This window comes from Thunnus thynnus, chromosome 6, assembly GCF_963924715.1.
Source record: "Thunnus thynnus chromosome 6, fThuThy2.1, whole genome shotgun sequence".
NCBI classification, from domain to species: domain Eukaryota; kingdom Metazoa; phylum Chordata; class Actinopteri; order Scombriformes; family Scombridae; genus Thunnus; species Thunnus thynnus.
Window position 1 is genome coordinate 24,677,868 of NC_089522.1, and position 22,507 is coordinate 24,700,374.

At 38.1% G+C, this 22,507-nt stretch overlaps 3 protein-coding genes across 13 annotated transcripts in view; 2 read left to right on the plus strand and 1 right to left on the minus strand.

Annotated features, from left to right (window-relative positions):
• The first annotated feature begins 123 nt into the window (after positions 1-123).
• Positions 124-2,340, plus strand: LOC137184817 (myoD family inhibitor domain-containing protein 2-like). Its single transcript, XM_067592870.1, has 4 exons — positions 124-579; positions 809-887; positions 1,330-1,569; positions 1,777-2,340. The coding sequence occupies exons 2-4, from the start codon at positions 809-811 to the stop codon at positions 2,037-2,039; spliced, it is 582 nt and encodes a 193-aa protein (XP_067448971.1). The 5' UTR covers positions 124-579; the 3' UTR covers positions 2,040-2,340.
• A 16-nt stretch (positions 2,341-2,356) lies between these two features.
• LOC137184816 (2-epi-5-epi-valiolone synthase-like) lies at positions 2,357-7,179 on the plus strand. Its single transcript, XM_067592869.1, has 5 exons — positions 2,357-2,656; positions 4,351-4,981; positions 6,208-6,447; positions 6,636-6,888; positions 7,026-7,179. The coding sequence occupies exons 1-5, from the start codon at positions 2,529-2,531 to the stop codon at positions 7,112-7,114; spliced, it is 1,341 nt and encodes a 446-aa protein (XP_067448970.1). The 5' UTR covers positions 2,357-2,528; the 3' UTR covers positions 7,115-7,179.
• A 60-nt stretch (positions 7,180-7,239) lies between these two features.
• The window catches only part of mitfb (melanocyte inducing transcription factor b), a 35,770-nt gene continuing 20,502 nt past the window's right edge, over positions 7,240-22,507 (minus strand). For 5 of the 11 annotated variants that reach the window (XM_067592864.1, XM_067592863.1, XM_067592858.1 and 2 more), the window contains exons 3-10: positions 16,270-16,485; positions 16,064-16,159; positions 15,535-15,652; positions 15,103-15,195; positions 14,924-14,980; positions 14,710-14,785; positions 12,256-12,403; positions 7,240-11,570 (exon numbers count right to left, since the gene is read on the minus strand). In XM_067592864.1, the coding sequence (XP_067448965.1) occupies positions 11,175-11,570; positions 12,256-12,403; positions 14,710-14,785; positions 14,924-14,980; positions 15,103-15,195; positions 15,535-15,652; positions 16,064-16,159; positions 16,270-16,485 (1,200 nt within the window). In that variant the 3' untranslated portion in view covers positions 7,240-11,174. The remainder of the gene's footprint in view (positions 11,571-12,255; positions 12,404-14,709; positions 14,786-14,923; positions 14,981-15,102; positions 15,196-15,534; positions 15,653-16,063; positions 16,160-16,269; positions 16,486-22,507) is intronic. The other 6 variants (XM_067592867.1, XM_067592865.1, XM_067592868.1 and 3 more) reach the window with 3 other exon arrangements.

Here is a 22,507-nt window from a genome sequence, read left to right on the forward strand (position 1 = left end):
TAATGATTGCCTCAGCGGTACGCTTTCATTGTTGTTTCACATGATGGAAATATAACAGGGTGCAGTTTTGATAACAGCCCCACTTCTCTCGGTCAACAGTAATGACTTCTTAATGGAAGGTAATGGAGGAAAGCAAATGGTCTGGGTGGCCAACTTTCCACTGCGGTATTGTGGTATGTCCATTTTAACATCATAAATCCATGTGTGTGCTGTCAGTAGATGTGGAAACACAAGTGGTTTACAAAACCAGCGTGGTGTTAAAAGCGCCGGTTCAGGCAAGACGATAAATTGTGGTAAGATCATTTTATTTTAGTCTCGTCTGTCGTCACTTGTTTAATATAAGTGTGTGATAAGTGGCTTTGCTTGACAGAGCTTTTATATTGAAGCCATAATTGAATGAATCTTGCATGCATTATGCCTTCATAGATTTGTATCTGTGCTGATTGGCAAGTATCGATCGACGTGGAGTGTGCTCACAATGTGGGTGTGTGCGTGATGATTGGAGGTACTTGAGCTCAAACTCAAAGGGATTGTGGATGCAACGCTTTACTCTGTTGGATTATTTACCAGTACAGACAGGTAATATTTAAAGCAAATTATTGGGCAGCATTCATTTTGCAACCATATTAGTCTAATTTTAGAAGTAGAAGTATTTCCTGCATGATTATTATACTTAAAAAAACAGGATGTTGCAACAATTGTTTATTGCTGCCTGGGTTAGTCTTTGATTTAGAGGTTATTTAGGCTGTTATAAAGCTGTTTGCATTTTTCACTGCATGTTTATTCCCTCCTCTTTGTGCTGCATAAGATGACAACTCCCTCACAGTCTCCTGTGAATGATGTGGATTGTATCCAGCTTGAGAAAATAAGGGACCATGTCTCTGATGGTAGGTTTACTCAGTTTACTTTATGTCTGATATGGTTAAATACTGCTGGGATTAAGTTCACTGTATAAAAAGTGAGGTTAAAATGCTACAGTGATTTACCAGTGATACTGATGTGGTTCATGCCAAGAGTCAGTGGGAGAGTACATTTTCACACAGCACAGTATATATTTTCATCAGGCCTATTCAAAACAGGAAACTAGATCCAAATAAAAGCTTGCAAATCAATAATCCCTCCTCGCTAAAATTATATCGAGCAAACTTACTCCATGACGCACTTCAAGTCTCACCTCCCTGATATACTGCATGTTAATGGTGCACTGAATAATTAAAACTGAGGAAACTCCCACATAGACTGGGCTGGGTGTTTATACTATCAGATATCTATGTATAATGCAGTCAAGTCCAAAATCATTCCCTTATTGCTTGTATCATTCTTTTAAAGGGAACATGCCAGTAACAGGCTTTCCACCTAGAAAGACAATGGGCAAGTTGGTCAGTGAGGTACCCCGACTGAGCACCATCTCCGAGCAAGAGCTAGACAAGCCGGATATTGATCCCAGCTCCCATGATCCCCTTGGTGGCAGTGAATGGGGTGGATCCACTTTCTCCATGTGTTCTGACAAGTTTAAGAACAGCAGCAGCCGTTTTTCCTCTGATGACTCATACCAGCCAGACACCGGAGGTATTGTTTAAGTGCTCTGAGCCATTGTTGATATTGTAATAACACTGATCAGCCCTGATACTGTAGTGTTAATCATTAACAAGGTTAAGAAGTGGTGTAGTTGCTTTGTGGTCACACTGGATGTTACTTTCAGTGGGTATAATTTCAGACTAAGCAATTTACTCCCAGTTTTGATCTTCTTTTGTTCTACCTTGTCACTTCCACCAGATGACTGTGCAGGACTTCTGCTTGCTTGTCTGCATTGTCGTTTCTATGAGTTAATGGTCCTGCTACCGGATACATGTGAGAGAGCTGTGAGCCGCTGTTTCCCCTCATTCAAATACATCACGGCTTCCAGTGAGATGGACCAGCAGGGAAAAGATGGCTTGAGCTCCAAGCTGGATGTGGACTGTAATTGCTGCAGTTCTTGTCGGGACATATCAGATCTTCTAGAGCTGGCCATGGAGGTATCAGAGATGTGCTATCGCTGAGAAGGCCCCTATTTGTATTTAACCTTTGCCCTGCACACACGATGAGTTCACTTCAAACAAAATCACAAAGTCTTCCTCTATAGACAAATGCTTAAAATGCAGCATTACAATTGGATTTCATTGCTCTCTTGGGCTGCAAATTCAGTCACTGTATGTAAAACAAAAAATGTAATCTTTCTTTTTCTGTTTGAGTCATAAGGAAATGTGCATGGTTTATAGGGTGTGTGCTTCAACAGGCAACTACTGCCACCTGTTGAAACAGTGTAGAGTTGGTTGTTATAATAAAAGAAGAAAATAGCCCTCAGAGTGGTATGCGTCTATGTGTCAGCCTTCTTGTTCTTACAGCCACACTTACCACAGAGCAAAGTAATAAAACACCAACATGCAGAGAGTCATGGTCATGTCCGCTTCATTGATATCCTGTGCGTTTCTTGCGTTATTCCACAAGGCATGTCAGAGTAGGCTGAAGACATTTGGGAGACGGGGAACATGCCTTCAAATAACAACTGCAGCCTTCCACAACAAACTCAGTTAAATCTGGTACAAGTGAAGGGAACATGGATCCGACAAACTGAACAGTGCCAGCTGGCAGAGGGAAAGTTATCCGATGCTAAAATGTGAGTAATGAATGGAGCTAGATATTATTATATTTCTATTAATATCTATACATTAATAGATATTATTCCAACAAGATTATTCTTGTAATTTATTGTAAGAGATCATTCCATAGTATGTACTATTTTGTCAGGTAACCTGCCAACATTAATGGATTTATATACTCAAAAGTAATATGAATTAATTTATTCTGGGTGTTACACAAATTAAATAACAGCCCACTGATGTGCAACACTCCTATAGTAATTACCTCTGCCTACAATATGTTTTTATTTATAATTTGTTCATGTTCATTGCTTGTAATGTACTATATGTTTACTGCACAGTATACTCCATGGTTACACTGTATGTTCATTGGTATGTTCAGTGGACTGTGGAGGTGAAATACCTTTCTATTTTAGGCTGAGGACACTCACGTGTGCAACATGTAGAGCAGTGGTGGAGGAAGTAGTCAGGAAGGATAGGTTCACAATTTTTCAAGTCTGTCCTAAAACAATAGTGTCCAAATGAACACTGACACGTGTTTTTCCTGTAATCATTCCTATTGTTCATACTGACCATTAAGATATCCTCTAGTGATGCACTTTCATTGTATATGATGGGGGACAAAATGCAAAGTCCTCCTTCCATGCAAAAATGTATTTAAAAGTTTGACTGAAGCTAATAGGAGGTTTCAGCTGTGTTTTAAAGTTGCTTTACCAGCCTAATTCCCTCAATTTTGTTACAATCCTTCCACTGCAGCTGAACAGAGAAACATTGTCCATCGAGACACAAAGAGGGAATTTTTTACTAAAAAGGTTGTAACTGTGGGAGATATCCACTTTATTTGACTAATTTAGACGAGTGAAGCCTCATATTATCTTCACTTTTAAATACATTTTTGCTCAAAACGTGGACTGTGGATTTTGTCTCCCATCACATACATTGTAAGTGCATTTTGAGGGGATCTTCTAATGGTCAGTATGAACAGGAAGAATCATTACAGCAAGCAAACCCTATTTCAGTGTTTATATGGGCATCTGACTGTTGTTTTAAGACAGACTTGACAAAGTGTGAACCTACCCTTGAAGTAAAAGTAGCAATACAACGCTACAAAAGTACTGCACTGAAAATCTAACTAAAGTATTAGCAGCAAAATGTACTTAAAGAATCTTATTAGCCCAGTATGCAAGGAATTTGACTGCAGTTTCTAGTGGCTCTTAATACACTGTTAATTCAGCTGAACTAATATAATTAAACATAAACATGTGACTATCATGTACAATCAAGTAGGTGAAAAAACAAACGGTCAACAACATATACAGGTCAAACAATTTCTGTAAACTGTTAACAAGGATAAAAGTAGTACAAATGTGCGCTGAATTAAATATTGAATAGGTAAAGGAATAAGATACTTTATGTACATACAGTAGCTGGTTATGCAACGTATATGCCTGTTATTATTATTCATGTATTAGCATATAAGCAAGACTTTAACATTTATTTGGTCAAGATGGGGCTAATTTTCACTTCTTTATATGGGTGGTTGAATCTATAACAATGCATTAAGTTGATCATAAATTTTGTATTTAGTACAGTAGAACTGTTAAATAAATCAACAACTTGACGCCGATAAAACTTTGACATGAAGCTATATCATAACCTATTTATTATTGTTTTTCTCCCTCTCTGTTGTTTTATTGTAAACAATCTCCAGCTATGAGAACAAGTCAGAACATGGAGTTTCCTGGACAGTCGTCAGCCCCATTGTATTCACCTACAGAGTCATTCAGTGCAAAAACATACTGGATCCCAGAAATGACACATTGCTCTGGGGTCATATAGGAGATGAAGACCTTAAAGGCACCATAAGTAACTCCAATCCTGTTAAGCGTTTTGTTGTCATCGATGACACTGTTAATCAGCTGTACGGCTCCCAAGTCACCCAGTACTTTGAGGCCAGAAAAGTTGTTTACAAAATTCTCCCGCTGCCCACCACTGAAGAGAACAAGTGTATGGAGTTAGTGACCAAGATCCTGGAGGAAGTTCATAAGTTTAGTATTGACAGGCGCTCTGAGCCAATCATAGCCATCGGTGGTGGGGTTTGTCTGGATGTGGTGGGTTTGGCAGCATCTCTCTATCGCCGGAGGACTCCATATATTCGAGTGCCGACCACTTTTCTTTCCTACATTGATGCCAGTGTCGGCGCAAAAACAGGGGTCAACTTTGCAGGTGGCAAAAACAAGCTGGGGAGTTACGTCCCACCAGTGGCCACGTTCTTAGATCGCTCATTCTTCCAAACTCTCCCACTGCGTCAGATCTCTAATGGGATGGCAGAGATGTTGAAGGTCCTTTTCGCTGCATGATCTTTGATGCAGAGAGTGATTTTTCTGATGGTCTTGCATGTGGTAGCCTGTGAAGGACCAAGTGTATACAATTCACCTTACTGCCAACCATTTTTGAAAGCATGTTTTTTGATTAATTTCCTGATTTCTAGGTAGATATGCGGTAGGTTACTGTTTATACTGGTATGGTAGAAAAAATAATGTGCTGAGACTAGAATTATTTTATTGTGCAAGCAGGGACCAACTTTCTTGTTAGTGCATTTAGGCTCAGATATAATATACCTGACAGGCAAGCATTGACAAGCGACATTGTCAAGAAATGAAAAAACAAAAATAAACCCAAAAGAAATAGTAAAAAAAAAAATACTGTGTATTTTGTTCTTTCTTCTATTGAATATTCATTAGTTGTGAGAATAAGCTCCATAAGTGCACATAATATAATAATTTGTGCACACAAGCTATTATCTTGTTTGCACAAGATTAAAAGACATCTTTCAGGCCTTCAGGCACTCCTGAAGGTTGCAGTAAGCACTTGAAAGCACCGAGCAGGAAGACACAGTTAAAGCAGTCCCTTCTTGTAAGTGTGTTAAAATAAATTTAAGCAATTAAATGAGATGAATAATTTCAAGTGTATTCAAGCTGATTTTCATATTGTACTGTTCAAAAAGTGCTGTGCAAAAAACAAACAAACAAAAAAACCCCAAAACAAAACACTTGTTTGCTGAAAGCTAACTGAGCTGACTCCTCAAGGTACAACTTTCCAAACATAGAGCTGTTAACTGTCTCACAACAACCTCAGTTTAGAAACACTCCAGTTTTTTTGTGGTTTTTGTAGACCTTTCACTTCACTGAGCGTTACTGAATGGACTTAAACTCATACCAGATATCTCTCTTTTTCTAAACAGGCTGTTACATGTTGTATAATTATTCCTCTACAGCCGAAGCTTCTTTGAACCTCCATGCCAGTGCAAAACATGGCTTAAAGTTGTAACCCATCTTCTCTCAAAACACCAATCCTCTCTTGGTTTCTACTAGCCTGATCTACTAAGGCACGTTGTGATGCATGTACAAACGTTCTAATTTCTACTGCACACATTGCACCACAACTGTCCAAAGCATGCAGTAGTTTATAATTAGGACATTGTGCCAGTTTAAAATAGAGGCTGTAAATATTTCTATTCTGCCACTTATTTCCAATTAATCACTTGAATTCTCCCAATATAATTTAGATGGCCCTGATGAAGCATCGTGGCCTGTTTGAGTTGCTGGAGGCTGAGGGCAGGAAGCTGCTGCACACTAAGCTGCAGTCCTGCGAGAGCAGCAACAACCCAGAACAAGAGGACAGTGCTACAGCATCCACCCGCATTGCCATAGAAACCATGCTGGAAGAACTGGCTCCTAACTTGTGGGAGGATGATCTGGATAGGCTGGTGGATTTTGGTCACCTCATCAGTCCTGAATTAGAAATGGTCAGAAAGTAGCTTCGACAGGTTTTCTGTTTTTGTGATGTAAGGTCATGGAAAATCATTGAATTGAACTGTGCGATAGCTTGTTAGTAGTTGCTTATTGCCCTGATTAGTGATACAAACTGTTAATGTTTTATGAATTTTCTTCACACAAAAATGTATAACCATTTCCATCTTTTGTGGCTGCACAGAGAGTGTTGCCGGCGTTGCTTCATGGGGAGGCGGTCAACATCGACATGTCCCTCATGGTGTATGTGGCCCACCAGAGGGGGCTGTTGACAGCAGAAGAGAAAGGCCGCATTATACAGTGCATGCAAGGCCTGGAGCTGCCTGTGTGGCACCAGGACTGTTCTCTGGACCTGGTGCGGAAGTCCCTCAGTGAGCGTCTGAAGCACTCTGCAGGCTCTTTGAGGATGCCTCTTCCCACAGGACTGGGATGTGCAGGTATAATATCAAACTGTCTGTATTTAGCCTGTGGATGCTTCAAAATACAACAGTCTTTTACTTTTTTCAGTTTAGTAAATACAGATAAATCACAATTTGTCTGTTATTGAAATGATTTTGTTATTGATTCTTTTTAGAAATCTTCCATGAAATGATTGAAGACAATATCCTTTGCCAAGCTTACCAGAAATGGACAGATGAGCTTTCTTCTTCTGGGAACAAATGAAAACCAATATATGTGCAACTATAACTTGAAATACTGTATCAATAAATGTATCAGATAACAATTTAGCATTAGTGGTTTTTGACTGCATCTAAAAGCAACAAAACTTGAGGAAGAAAAACACAACATTCAAATAAAACTTTTTTAATATTTCTCACAACATAGTTAGGTACCAATGAGTTTGAGTTCACTAATCTGAAACCAGTGCATACAGTAACTATTGCTACATTCATCTCATATCAACTGTAACAATAAGAACAGTAGCAACATCAGCAGAGAATGTGTCTGTATGAACCACAGGAATGAGAATGAGCACGGAGGTCTACATTGAGCTAACATGGTTCTTCATTAGTGGTATTCCCATAATGTGCCATGATTAACAGCTGTACGATTCATTATGAGAAATCCGTCATGACGATGGCTTTAAAATTAAGTGCCACCACCACCACTTGTAATGCTGATGTCTATTCTAACCACCACTCACATTTTAGGGTTTTAGATTATTTATCTACTATGTTTAAAAAAAGCTGATGTGGGTTCAGTCAAAGGGCAACGTTACAGGCCTGTGTGTACTGTACTATTAAGGCTCAATACCTGGGATTGATATAACCATAAGGGCCCGTTTGCCCTTAACTAAAGCTTCACTTCACCTATATGACAAAATAAAAAAAATCTATCAATCTCCATTCACTAGCTTTTTCAGAGCTTTCAACTGCATCTCATGTTCTTCATCAGTGGTTGTAAAAAACGGGGAGATTTTGCAACCATGTAAAACTGCAACCAGAATTCAATACTTAGGTCACGTGATGACCACAGAGTGAACTCCATCTGCTGATGAAGACTGTGAGATGCAGTTGAAAGCTCCGGAAAATCTACTGTTCAGTAGATCTTGAGTTATTTTTTTTCTTTTGGGTCAAATACTGTTTCCAAGAATGAACTATCACAATGTACTTCATCACCTGTTAGTACTTTACTTATTGCCTGATTGCCATCATGCTTTAGGTATTGCTTGTAACTACAGAGGGAAAATACCACTAACAAACCAAGCTCCTAAAACATTTATATCTTTATAAAAACCCACTGTATATTTAATTTTGGCAACACACTTTGGCAGTCATCATTTTGAATTGCATCCAGGCAAACATAAAAGCTACTGGTCTCAAAAGGTGGCTGAATATTCAGGACAACTTTGGGATCACTGCCTTCAGTGTAGAGTTTGACCTAATAAAGTAAAAACAAAATACACAACAAAAACATTGGAGGCTCAAAGTGTTCAATATTAAAAATGATAAATAAGACATTATGAAAGAAATAATAATAATATAATCATATGAATAAATAAAGATATAAAATTCAACCAATAAATTGTGAAAACTCATTTTTATGGAATATTATGTCATCATTCTTATTTTTATAGTAACAGTTATTGTTTTTATTTCAGCTAATTTTTTTTCAAAAGTCTAATTTTACTTCACAACAGCACTTTTCTAAGTTATATTTTTTTATTTAAAAATGTCACTTTTTCGTGACAGTAGTGTTGTAAACGATCTCCGCCTTCTCAGCCAATCACACGCCTCTAAGCGGGCTCAACAACTGCCAGCTAGCTAGCTAGGCTGTTATTAAACCTGTCAGGATGATTGTGGTGATTGGCTGAGGGGTGAGGGGGTGTTGACAATTTTGAGATGAAACACTTATTGGGAAAAGCACCATTATGAAATAAAAACAGATTTTTTTTTAATAAAGGGAACTTTTAAATACAAATGTCTGTACTAAAATAAAAACAAAATAAATAAAACTGTTACTACTAATATTTAATAATATGATTGGACTTTTAATCATTTATAAAATGATTTCAGATTTTCTATTTATTAATAGATTTTACTCTTTTTATTCATATTGTCTGTGTCATAATGCCTTATTTGTTTATTTATTTTATTTCTGAACACTTTGGGGTTCCATAAAAACAAACTCTTTCATGTGGTTCTTGAGTCTGAGAGGCTTGTGTTATCTCATACTGACAAAATAGCCTTTCCTATTGCTTTCTAAGGTATTTTGGCACTCTTAAGTTATTCCATGAAGCACCAAACACCAGTACAAACATTAACAAAATGCTGCATCACTATCTACAACTCCTCTTACAACACCAGGGTAACAGAAACGACTGTAAGGCACTTAAATCAATTAAAAAGATAATCACTTTGATACTAATTCATAAGGAGATCACATTGTCAAGACATGATGCTGCTCTACAGGCACAACTTCAACCATTGCATAGTTTAACAAAATGGAGACTGTGCTGTAACAGGGCTCTCAATGTATGGCAGGTAGTTATTAACAAAGGCATATTTACGCAATGTGCTACAACTGTCGAAAACGAACTGCTCAAATATACAACAACCGTACACCATAAAGAATCTACAATCTCATACAATATTGTGTATGCATTTGAAAACCCAAATACAATAGTTAGTTAATGCTTAGATAAAAAAAAGGCGAACAAACCACGTTTCGATTTACAGAGGTCATTCCAGTGTTTTGACAATGTCATGCATTTCATACAAAATCCCAAAGCAGTCTCCTTATACTCCTTGACAATATAAATGTTCACATAATGGAAAAAAAAAACATCCTGAATGTGAAATGTCACCACAGTGGTGTAAAAAAAAAAAAATGCAATAATTTAGGAAATGGATGGACAATAATAAAAACTGAGCTCTTGAGTTGACACAAGTATTATTACACACTGTGTGTGCTGCAATAGAAGCAGTTCTACCAGTTCTGATCACTATAGACAAGAATACAATAAAAACTGAATTGATTCATCTTTCTTGCATCAATCACATAACAAAGATTTATAGAATTGTGTAACAATATTCAGATCTATCGAGTGAAATCAGCTTCTTGTGCGCGTGTCAGGACCACTATAGCTGTTTTACTTTTGATTTGAGCTAAGATTCAACTAGTTTTGAGACTTTGAAAAAAAAAAAGAAAAGAGTATCTTTGCGGTTTGTTTATTTTTAATTAAATTTAAATATTTCAGTGGTTTTGGCAGTGAGGAATGTATTGTTAATATATCTAGTACACACTGCTGGATGGTTAAAGGATGCATCAGTGCGGTGAAACTCGACCTTTCTTATTACTGGATTGTTGTGCTGCCTCTTGCTCATTATCACACTGAATAAAAGACAAAAATTTGCCATTATCAATGATGATTTTGCTAATTTTAATTATCTTGAAGGAGACATTTTAGTTTCAGGTTTTGTTTTTTTTTAATGTGCTTTGATTTATTATCTCAGGCTCGTTTAAATGCCTTTTTATAAATTAATTTCTTAGGGGAATGTATACATAAAGTCCTGTTTACATAGATACATAAATAAGTTCAAATCTACAAATGATTAATATTTGTCAAGAAGGAAATTTCAACTGGAAGACTGGCAAAGACTTAGCTAACAGCCAGAACATGTGCATAGCAATACAACATCGATGTATACACATCTTAATAAGGCATTGGCACATTCAAGTTCAATCTAAGACACAAGGAGTGTAAAGCACTATAGTAATAAATAGATTTGTTTTCTTTTCTATTATTGCTAGTGATTTAAAAAGCAGTGTTCATCTCACCACAAAATATCTACATTTCTGACCATGATTTATAATTTCCCTAGATTCTTTGGAATCAATAGAAATAAACATAATCTAGCCTCTATCCAAAGATAAATGCATATTCTTTTAAATATAAAAACTTCTATTTTTGTAACTCATTGTCATCAAAGTATTGATTAAAGCAAACATACTTTAAAATCAGTCCTTGAAATCAAGGTTGAGGGCTTGAAAAGACAAAGATATCACAAAAAAAACTAACAAAAAAAAAAAAAAAAAATACATGAATGGAAAAGATTCAGTACATGTAAACACAGGTAGGGGGGGAGAAAAAAAACACATGACAAACATGAACAGAAAGAAGCCTCTCCAGCAGCTGGGAGTGTGTTAGCTACTGACAGGAACTCTTGCAGCAGGATGGAGGGGTTGAAGATGCAGGTGAGGGGTCTTCCAGTAGGGGGTGCTAACAGCCCTGCTCATTCTCATCCATGCTTACACTGCTCTTGCGACTGCTGTCCTTTGAGGCGTCTGGGGAGACAGACGAGAGCAAAGGGTCCCCTCCTCTCACCGGTGATAAGGTGTCTTCCATGAGGATGTCGTTGAGTTTGGAGCCCGGCTTGGTGTGAACGCTGTAGTGGCCCTCGGAGAAATTAGAGTGGCCTTCGTTTAGCTCCAGGGTGCCGGGAGGTTCTGGGGTGCAGGCGGGGTGGTGTTGGTGATGGGGGTGGAGTGTGTACAGGTCCTGGTGACAGTCCTCCAGAGAGGGCTCCTGCTTGATGTTTCGGGACCCGAGATCAGCAGAGCAGAGCGCTGAAGATGTGATTGCCAGCCCGTGAGCCCGAGCCTGCATCTCTAATTCCTGCAATCGACAGAGAGAAAGATTCAGTCAGTGATCACAATCTTCTTCTCTGGTGTCAGGATGACTTCACTGTACTGTTTCACCTGCCAGAAAGCTAGTGAAAAATGTCCTTTCATGGAGCAAGGTACAGCATACTAAGCCACGGTTTCCCCCGCGAAATTGGTTAGCGGAGGTGGACAGTGAAGGGGACATTTTTGCTTGACTGTGACTGACAGCCTTGACTTTTCCAACTTGTAAAAGGTTTTATTTTTCCCCCTGATTTTGTGATGTGCTGCTGTGATTAATTACTGTAAAGCAAATGTAATCAATCAGTCAATGTACGCTGAGCTGGCTCACACAGATCCTGACGCCTCTTGTCTTGTGATCCATTAGTTACAAGATAATGGTCTGAACAGTCGGCTCCCTCCTTACATGTGCGGCATTTGTTGTGTGAATTGGTGCCTCTGTTCGTTTTCCCTGGAGCTTTATGTACTTCATAAAAGTGTAATAATGTCTTCTTAATGTTAGTGGAGACACTCTTTATTTCAGGGAGTTAAAAATCCTCCCTTCTCCTTTCCTTCCGTACACATGACACATACTGTAGTTTTCCTTTTAATGTAACTGATAATACATGCAAACAGTATGGTTATGATGCAGTTCTCTGCCTCTGTGACTTTACCTCCCAAATTCATGAAAGTTTATTTACCTGTATCCTCAACATCAGATGTCGATTGGCATGTTCAAGCTTCTTCTGACGACTCTCCAGCTCCTTGGCCCTCTGTTGTTCCCGCTGCAGCTTTCTGATGTAGTCCACTGACGCTTTGAGGATGGTGCCTTTGTTCCAGCGCATGTCCCTGAAAATGACAGAGGAGACATTTTTCTTAAAATTCTACAGTTTCTTAGATCTTACAGTTTTAATGTTAGGCAATCTGAAGTTAATATAATATAATGGGTTTTTTATTAGATTAAAAAAAGGACTTTAACGCAGACATCACTGACATTTAGGCCTGTTCAATTAGAAAAACAAGAGGCAGAAGAGGATAATGGAGAGGAACAAGGACCAGAGCTGTGCCAGAGGTCACAGAGGTGACCTGCAGTCAGGAGTCTGAGTTCTTTGTAGAAGCGAATGCTAAATTGGAAATTTATGCAGGGGGAGGTCACCGGGGTCACAAGTAGTCATAAGGATGACCCTGAGCTCCCTGAAGAATTGAAGACTGCAGTTGATGTTTTGCAGGAGTAAAATCGATCTTTGCTGGACTTGAGTCTAGACGGATTCAAAGGATTCAAGTTATGCTGAGAGGAAGTTAGGGTTTTTTTAGTTTGAATTGGTCAGAAGTCTTAAGTGCAGACACTGAGATGTTTTTTTGTCTGATTGCATTGATTAATTCAGTTTTAAAGTGAGGCTTTAATACTGATATTGAAAATGTATAATCCTAAAAAAAACATGTGTTGTCCATAATGATAACAACTGAAAGGCAGGTCTGTTTGTGAAAGGCTGTCTTGTGTGTATATAGGTATGTGTGGGTGGAGCACCCAGCTGGGGTTAAGCAAAACAACCACGGGTGGAAAGACGAAACAAAAGGGGCTGATGGGATCTTCCCAGAACCACAGGCAAGGTCAAAGGGCAGAGGAAGGGAAACGAGTAGACTTTAAGTGGTGCTTTTAGAGTGCCAATACATGTACTGAATATGATTAATGTACTCAATATACAACTGACACATCTGTAGGCCCATTGTTTAAGGAAAGGTTCACATTTCATGTCTGTCTTAGAACAACACTCACAAGCCCATATGCATGTTAAAAGAGCTCTTGATCACTGTGACAATCCCTCCTCTGCATACTGAAGAGCAACACCAAAGTGAGAGAATAGTGTCAAAAATCCACCATCCTTGTTTTGTGTAAAAATTAATTCTACAGTTCAGCTAAAGCCAATATGGCTTCAGCAGTCTCAGTAAGTCAAGTCAACTTGGTATCTTCCAAAGTTACAGACTTTTTAGTACAAAATCGCCTCTTTGTGTCTCCACAGACAGTGTTGCCTTGATTAGCTGCCATAAAAAGATGGTTACACAAAGAGGGGATTTGTACTAAAAAGGCTGTAACTTTGGAAGATACTGACTTGATTTGTCTAACCCGGACGGCTGAAGCCTCATATTAGCTTCAGATGAACTTTGGGAATGGATTTTTGCACAAAATAGAGGACTTTGAATTTTGTCCCCCATCTATTCGGGAATAATCTCTTTACAGCCAGAATGAACAGGAGGAACATCAGATCCTGATCAGATTCATTATATGTTATCAGTCCATCTATACTTTTGTCATTGTGTTTTTACATGCTGTATTTCTGTAATTTTTTTTATCTGATCTATGCATATCTGTCCGTCCTGGAAGAGGTTTCCCTCCTCTGTTGCTCTTCCTGAGGTTTCTTCCATTTTTTCCCATTAAAGGGGCTTTTTGGGGGAGTTTTTCCTTATCCATATTGAGGGTCTAATTGAGGCAAATTTGTGATTTCTGATATTGGGCTATAAAAATAAAATTGACTTGACTTAAACAATTGCAGTTACCAGTAATGTTCATGGGCATGTGGGTACTGTTTTAAGACAGACTTGATGTATGTAAACCTATCCTTCAACACTTTTTTAGCATGTTTTTTTGTGTCTGAACCAACAACTTTCCCGTGATTGTTGCATTCAGAAAGGGAACTGTTGGTAAGTAAAGTGACTACATACTCTGTCTCAGCAGATGGGAGCAGCTGTAGTGAAAGACTGAAGCTGCTGAAATAATTTCTTCCACCATAAACTTTTTTTCCATTAGAATCCTGAACTATGGCCCCTTTTTTTTTTTTTATGGAAGACGTTTTGACATGTCACAGTAGGAAAAGCACAGCTGTATATAATAAAATTAATGATGGATGAATTCCATTTTGCTGCTCAGGTTTCTGGGTTCTGCTATTGTGGTTTACTGGAACACTTAAGTAACACCTGTGCTTTTCCTACTATGACAAGTCAACATGTCTGCAGTGAAAAAGGCCTATATTTCATAGACAGGGCACCCAGTCCACGTCATATTGATGGCTGGAGTGGGTGTCTATGGTAACAATTAAATATGACATAACAATTAAATGGTAACAATTAAATATGACATAATAAAACAAGTAACTTACGGGTCATTGGACTTTGGAATTAAAGTTCCCAATTCCTTGATTCGATCGTTGATGTTAAACCGTCGTCTTCTCTCAACTGCACAACAGAAACAGAGGAGGAAAATTATAAATGACATCCATAACTAGTTGACAAAACACCATCGACAATTGATCTCTTGATTATTTTTTTCATTTTTTCACAGTTAAAGTTTAATTTTGTGCAATTCAAACTCACTCAGATTATGGTTATCCTTCTTCTGTCTTTCCTTTGCCATTGCTCTTACCTCAGCTTCTGAAAAAAAGGATTCGTGTTCATCACTGAACATAACAACACAGTGCAAGTATCAAATATGCATAGCACATACGTAGCAACTAACTAACTTCTACATTTTGAATCTAAATAACCACACGTACCCACAGGGAACCCTTCAGGCCTTTGATAGTTGTCAAATTTGCCACAGGATCCAGACTTGTCCAGCATATGCATGATGGCCGGGGAATGTGAAACTATGTGACAAATAATGTTGCTTTCAATATCAAAATGTACAAAATAGATACAAATACATTTGAAAAAATATGTCAGTAATGTCATTAATCAGGTTCAGTTGGTCAACACTTGTTCTCTTATTGGCTCTCTTTATATCCCCACACAAAGGAGGATTACAAAAACTGGACTAATTATAAAATGCTACTTTGTGGGCTGCACAAAGGCCTGGAGAGTAGAACTTCATAGGTATTGTTAGAGCGCTGATGTTTTCCATGCACTAGAGAAGCTAAATGGAAAGTATGGTTAATTTTCACAGCTCACAGCAAACATTTGATAATTAGACAGATTGTGCTCTTTACCTGAGTATTCCCTTTTGATGTTGGGCAGGTTGGCAGGGCAGGAGTTGCTGATGGGCAGACCTTGCTGGGACATACCCTGATTACCATACATGTCCATGAGGTTAGCAGGGACGGGGATCTGAGGGGACACAGCAAAGTCATTAGACAAGGATCACTCCCCCCCCCCCCCCCCACCACCATGCTGTCTATGCATTGCCTCTATTGGACCTGAACTTAGGTTTACGGCACCTACTCACCACCCTTCCCAAGCATGATGGGAAGGGTGGTGACATAAATAAATGTTATAATATGCAAATAAGCATGATGTCACTGTTGAATTTGAAATTGTTGGTGTTCAAGATAGCACAGGAGCGCTAACTTTCAAATGACTGTAGCCTTTTAAATGAAAGTTGTTCATAAGTTGTTTTTCCCCCAAATCCACAAAATTAAACTCTCCTATATGGTGACCTTTAAAAGCGTGAAGTGATTGAGGCTCAGTGTTGAGGAAGAAGTGACGTAAACACACACATACAGACGCACACACACGTACCGTGTTAGCCATTTGAAGACCTGGGTCCATCAGGCCAAGGATATCATCACTGTAACTGGACTCCAGACTAATAATGTCATCAATGACATCATCCATCTAAAGCAGGAGGACGTAAAAGATAAACGACACACAAATAAGTAAAATTAAATGAGTAAAAGATCACAAAAAGGCGTATTCCGTGCGAAAGTCGAAATGAAAGCGGTCACCTCTTTCTCGCAGTTAGAGTTCAGGGTCAGTAAGGCCATAGGGCTGTTGGGGGCGCTGTTGCCCGGCCCTGGCGGCATGCCCCCGTGGTCAGAGGACTGGTTGGGGCAGGGCAAGCTCAACACCTGAGAGCCAAGCTTTCCCAGGTAGCGCTTCACCTGCTGCTGCTGAGACCGCTGGATGTGGTACTTGGTTGGGTTCTCCAGGTGAGTCTGGACCTATTGGTGGAAAGAGAAAGAGAAGAAAAGCCAAGAGAGCAGAGTAGAAAAGTGGGAAATCGGAAGAAAAGAACAAAAAATAAAACATATATATCAGTGGCAGGAAATATATTTGGGAAAAAATATTAGCGGATGTTGCTTGTTTAGAAATAAATCATGCAAGATGAGGAACTTCATTTCAAATAATGCGACTTTAAACTGCACACTAGCCTATATCATTCTTGAAGTCACATTCTTTGCTTTTTTAGCTCTGTGCTGTTACAAAGTTATCTTTTATTAGATTAAAACAACCTTAAATATAGCTCAAAGTCTCACCTGTTCCTTGTATAGTACAGTACTGACTATAATGTTAAAATAAACTTGGCACAGAGTTCAAATCCTACAATGCAGTATGCATGTTTACTTCAGTGAGGCTGTCAAGTGTTGTTATCTCAAAAAGTTTCAAGACTCAATATTTTCTGCATATTCCTCTTCAACACAACTTATTTTCTGCTTTTCCACATTCTTAGTCCACATTTTTTATGTTACAAAAATTACACGCACACCCATCACTTCCCGGTTATGGATTAATTTGATTTCTGTGGATCATTGATACCCACGCAGCCTTAATGATCCAGAAAAGCTACTGCAGGCATATAAACAAACTTCAGAGACAGTGTTTGTCAAGCTGCAACACATTTTAAATAGAGCAGTGCTGCTGTGTTCCAGCTCAAATTTGGAAGTCTATATTTAAACCTTCCCGTCTTTTGACTGAATTTCTAATGTAATGATAATATAAAAACATACAATAGACTTTAGTCTGATCCTATGTCATGTTATTTTCCAGGTATAATTTAAAAAATATCTCTTAGTCTCTCCAAAAAAAGATAATATTGATTTTAAACATACCTCATAAGGGTGATATCCAAGCATCTCAAGCATCATTTACAGTTAATAAGGATGTCCAAATTAAAAACTAGAAACTTAAACTTCTGTGTTTAATTTACTAAGACAGATAAAACTAAGAAGGACTGTAGCTGCTTCCTTCTTGGCTGCACCAGAGGACTAAGCCTGCTCGTATGAGGACATCCACATCCAGCTCATCTTTTAAAAGACAAGAAAAGTAATTAGTTATGCATGTTAGGGAATCTTAGCAAAATACAATGAGCCTTTTCAAATTTGTGTTGTTTTATGTAAAATCTGAATTTATTCCTTTATGGTGTATCACTTGATGTCAGGATGTGGTGCTAACAGTTAGTGCCTTTGTTTTGCAAGGCCACTTCTTTTACTGAAACTTGCCTGAGGCTGTTACTTTGCCCCATCCACTTTTTTAACCCTGTGGATGCTTGGCGTGTGCTCCCAATTCCAGCACAGCACAAAGAATAGAGTCTATTACACTCTCAATCTTGCGTCTCCTCGTGTCTCTAAGTGACATTTTTAATCAGCAACAACAGGCATAGTTGGTCTCAAAACAAATAATTATGCAAATTGATGAATAACTGTCTCTGCTACTTCGTTTTTTAAATAAATTTATGTGTTTGTTCTGCTTAAGCCCAGGAGATTTGAGTTCATTAACAGAGCTATGGAGGTCAGAGGCTCTAGACGAACTCTTAGCTACCCCTGACATTTCCTCTGCTGCTGTGAAAACTCCACAGTCTGCACTCCACAGTAAAAATGATATGGCTACTGAACGGATATAAAAAATGATCTGACTCCAACAACACGTGTACACGTGGAGCCAAAGAAAAAAACTGCACAAAAATACTATTATCCGCTTCTATGCAGTCTATGCATTGCCTCTATTGGACCTGAACTTAGGTTTACGGCACCTACTCGCATTGTGCTCTCCTGACTAGATCCTTGCTTATGTGTTATATTAACTCTCATGTGTGTGTCACTTTGGATAAAAGCATCTGCTAAATGAAATCGTGGCATTGTAGCTTGTTCAGCTGCTGATCTGCGGAAGCTAATAAACTCCACATACCGTACTGCACACTGTATTGCTTGTACTTCTCATGTAATATATATTAAAACCAATCAGGTCAGGTTGGGTTATCTTTTCTGTGACAGTCAAATTTTTCCACTTCTCAAAACAGAACAGAAAGTCTTTCAGAGCCTCTTTTCCATTCTCGCACACAGTATCACTGTTCTGCAGGGGATACTCATGTGAGGTACATTAACATATATCCTGCAGGTACGATTGAGATCACCTTGGGATGTAAATCATCAGGGTTGTAAAGCTGACACCATGGAGGGCGGCATAGTTACAGCACGTCAATGACTAATTAAGAAGAAACCATATGATGCTTTGGGCCAAATTGCAAAAGAATGAGATTCATTATTGTTGGTTACTAATAGAATCCTTTAGTCTTTACTTTGTCTTATTGTTATGTTTAACACTAGTGTAATATTGTTACTCATTATGACTAATAACAGCTGGAGCATCATTTCCATTGTTATTAGATCATCTATGATAAATAGACTCGTCTGCAAAATCCAGTCACCATCAGCATTTTATTAAAAACTCAACAAAATGATACGTTTCACACATTCTAAGCCACAGTGACGTAGATCCTGAAAATAGACTGAACACATGTACAGTAAAAGGAGTATTTCGAAACCTAATCCAGATGGATATACTTGAGCCGTAAATGAGGAGTCCAATTATTTGCACTCACGTGTGTAAACGATGGGTGAACAAACCATGAATACTAGTTAACTATGCCATTTATCAACTCAACCGTGACTGAGAAGCTCAGAGCCAAACAAATCTCTTAATGTATTTTTATTTCCTCACTAAAATACTAGACTGTTCACTCTGTCTGTATTGTATGTCTGTTGATTTTGTATTTTCTTGTGACATCTGCTAAGCGATGAATCATTTGATCCATAAAATGTCAGAAAATAATTTTAAAAAATGCTCATCATAATTTCCAAAGTTTTTCAAACTGCTTGTTTTTTGCTGACCAGCAGCCCAAAACCAAAAGGTATTTAGTTCGACTTCATCGAACACAAAGAAAAAAGGCAAATATTCACATTTGAGAAGCTGGAAGCAGTGATTTTTTGGCATTTTTCTTCATCACTTATCAGAATAATAATTTTCAGGCAGTAGACTAATGAGTTAATTATTGACAGAGAGCAATGTAGAAAACATTCAGGTAGACATTTAGCTAAATACTAAATCAGTAATCTGCCTGGAAAGTCTTACATGTATCGTGTTATATGAATGTCAATCTATGAGATTTAGTTCTTAAATATTGAGCAATTTACAACTTTTGTTGAAAGCCAATTGAGGGTCAAACCTAAATAGGTTGAATAAGGGATTTGAAAGGATTGATAATAATAAGTAAATCTGGTAAAGTGTTGTACACATTTAACCCTTGACTGAATACAAAAATATCTAATCCGAACAATACTATTACAGTATTACTCTGCTCAAAGTGGCTTCTTTTAATTTGCAGTCCATCAGTTGCTGTCATAACATGAAAATTAGCATTAGCATGTGGGAAAGCGTATATAAGAGCATGATTAATCCTGTCTGTCTAATCAGTTGGTTCCCGCCATCGCTGCAACACTTTAGGTGTTCCCATTGACCTTGAGGATTACTGAGTGTGCTGTCCTCCCTGTGTGGGAACCCTAATCATTTTATAGCAGCTGGTTTTGAGGAAAAAAGTTAACCAGCGCTGCTTTAGCAACTGCAACTTTTGTTATGTAGCCTGCTCTGAGTCTGTGAAGGTCAGGTTTACAGCTGCACAAAACACACAGAAAAGTACAGTAAGAGGTAAAGTCTAGTATATATAGTTTGGTCTTAGCTTTTCTGTCTTGTTTCCTGAGTTTTTCATTTGTTTCTGACATCCTTGAAGACTTTTAATTCATAATTACACTACTTTCTGTGGACCACTCGGCTACTTAGAGGTTCACCTAATGGTGATCTGCTAAAATAATTAAATATGCTATAACACATGTCCTCTTTTAAATTCTGAGATGTATAACTCCCTGGTTTGTTTATTACAGTTTTGTCAAATGACCAGTTTTCTGTGGATGGCGGTAAGAAATCCAGCCAGCCAGCTCCCAGGCTTCAAAAATAGGAGCTATACATACAGTATACCTTCAGATGCATGATGAGGATGTGGACAGCAATAGGATAATATCACATAGTAGTATTTATACTCCATTAATTTCTTGTGTGCTTCTGTGCCCAATCCTGGCAAATACATGCTGTATGCCAGTGGTTCCACAACCATTTTGGCTTTTGACGCCTTAGAATAAAATTTATTTCTGACCACTTATCACAGGTGGTCATATGTGTACAGGTTATGAGCAGGACAACCACGCAATTATTTTTCCCTATCAGAAAAAAATGCAAATATAAAAACAAGTCTAAAAAGAAACACAAATAATTTATACCAGATTTTTTTTTTAATGTAATCTTATCCTGTTAATTATCTTGCGACACCTTAGATTTATCTCGTGACCCTTGGGAGGTCCCGGACACCCAGGTTAAAAACCATTGCTGTATGCATATTGTACATGTACAGCAAGATTGTAGTTATACAAAGACCCACAGACTCATCTCTTGTATACTCACACGCACACACACATCCACATCACTGTCCCTTTGCTGTCTAAAAATAGAAACAAAGATACAGCACAAAGGATTACTGTAGGAGCCCCATACAACTGTCTCTCTCTCTGTCTCTCTCTCTCTCTCACACACACACACACACACACACACAAACAGTCCTAAAATAGAAACAAAGACTTCATTAAGGGCATTATGTACACAAGGCAGAGTAAAAGGTACCCCAATATAATATATGTACGACTATATAAACGTTGTATGACTGTATACACAGATGCAACATTTGGGTTTCAGTCTTTAAAAGTCTTGAATCCTTCTCTCCGTGATTTCCTTACTGCAGAAATAAAATAGATTTGAAGTCAAATGATTAGTCAATTAATGGATTAGTTGATTGACAAGAAGTATCAATGGAATCATTACAGTAATTGTTCAAGCAAAAATGCCAAACATTTACTGGTTCCAGCTTCTTTTGATGCTTTTCTTTGTCTCGTATAACAGTGAACTTAATATCTTTGGGTTTTGGACTGTTGGTTGGATATATAAAGCACCTTGAATATGTTACCTTGGGCTCTGAAAAATTATACATTTTATAGACCAAACAATTAATGAATGAATTGAGAAAATAATCAACAGCTTAATCAGTTATGAAAATAATTGTTACTTGCTGAAACTGTTTGTTCTGAAGTTTGTTACAATGGTAAAACTAGATTTCAAAAATCTAACATTTTCTTATGTTATCAGTTATGGCTTGTCTTTACATTAAAATCATTATCAGTGGTTTTTCAAGCTTGTTTTTGTCCTCAGGGATTTCCTAAATTATCACACATAATTACATGATCTCACTGCTTTGAGTTCATTAGAGGGCCCTGGGGCCACAGACCTCAGACTGGAACATCTCAGCCTTGTCAATACATACTGTAGCTTTTGTTATGATGAACTGGTCTGAGGGTGAGAAACTCTCAAGACCCAGATGGGTGAAAAATGCTGCTTTTCATGGTGTGTTTACAAAGTGGACACATCTACACAGGACTGGACTTCTACAGCGTCTTTGTCACTGTATGTAAAGAATGTATAAGGAGGAATGTATATGATGTTATTCCTATATAAACATTGATCTTAGATCTATAAGAGTCCTACATACACTGTGATACACTGTGATCTCTGACGCTAACCATTCAGTTTTTCAACAGAGAAATTGATTATATGGAGATATCTTAGTGCCAGCAAGACTTGAACTTAACTTTGCTCAACTTCATGTAATGTACTCTTTCCAAAATACACTGTTTGAAAATGTGTGAACTGCTAACTTACAGCATCTGCAACCACAGCAAACAAGACAGCTTGTTGTTTATCAGCTCGTTTTTAGCCATCGATAGGCCTGAGGGCATTAGCAACATAACCCCCAAAGAGTCAGAAACACTCTGCAGAAACATGCACAAAGCGCACTGCTGTACTGAGAAA

Coding starts and splice junctions, on each gene's coding strand:
- LOC137184817 (XM_067592870.1), top strand. CDS start 809: ATGACAACTCCCTCACAGTCTCCTGTGAATGATGTGGATTGTATCCAG. Junction 888..1,329: donor AAGGGACCATGTCTCTGATG/GTAGGTTTACTC, acceptor ATTCTTTTAAAG/GGAACATGCCAGTAACAGGC. Junction 1,570..1,776: donor ATACCAGCCAGACACCGGAG/GTATTGTTTAAG, acceptor CACTTCCACCAG/ATGACTGTGCAGGACTTCTG.
- LOC137184816 (XM_067592869.1), top strand. CDS start 2,529: ATGCCTTCAAATAACAACTGCAGCCTTCCACAACAAACTCAGTTAAAT. Junction 4,982..6,207: donor GGATGGCAGAGATGTTGAAG/GTCCTTTTCGCT, acceptor AATATAATTTAG/ATGGCCCTGATGAAGCATCG. Junction 6,448..6,635: donor TCAGTCCTGAATTAGAAATG/GTCAGAAAGTAG, acceptor GTGGCTGCACAG/AGAGTGTTGCCGGCGTTGCT.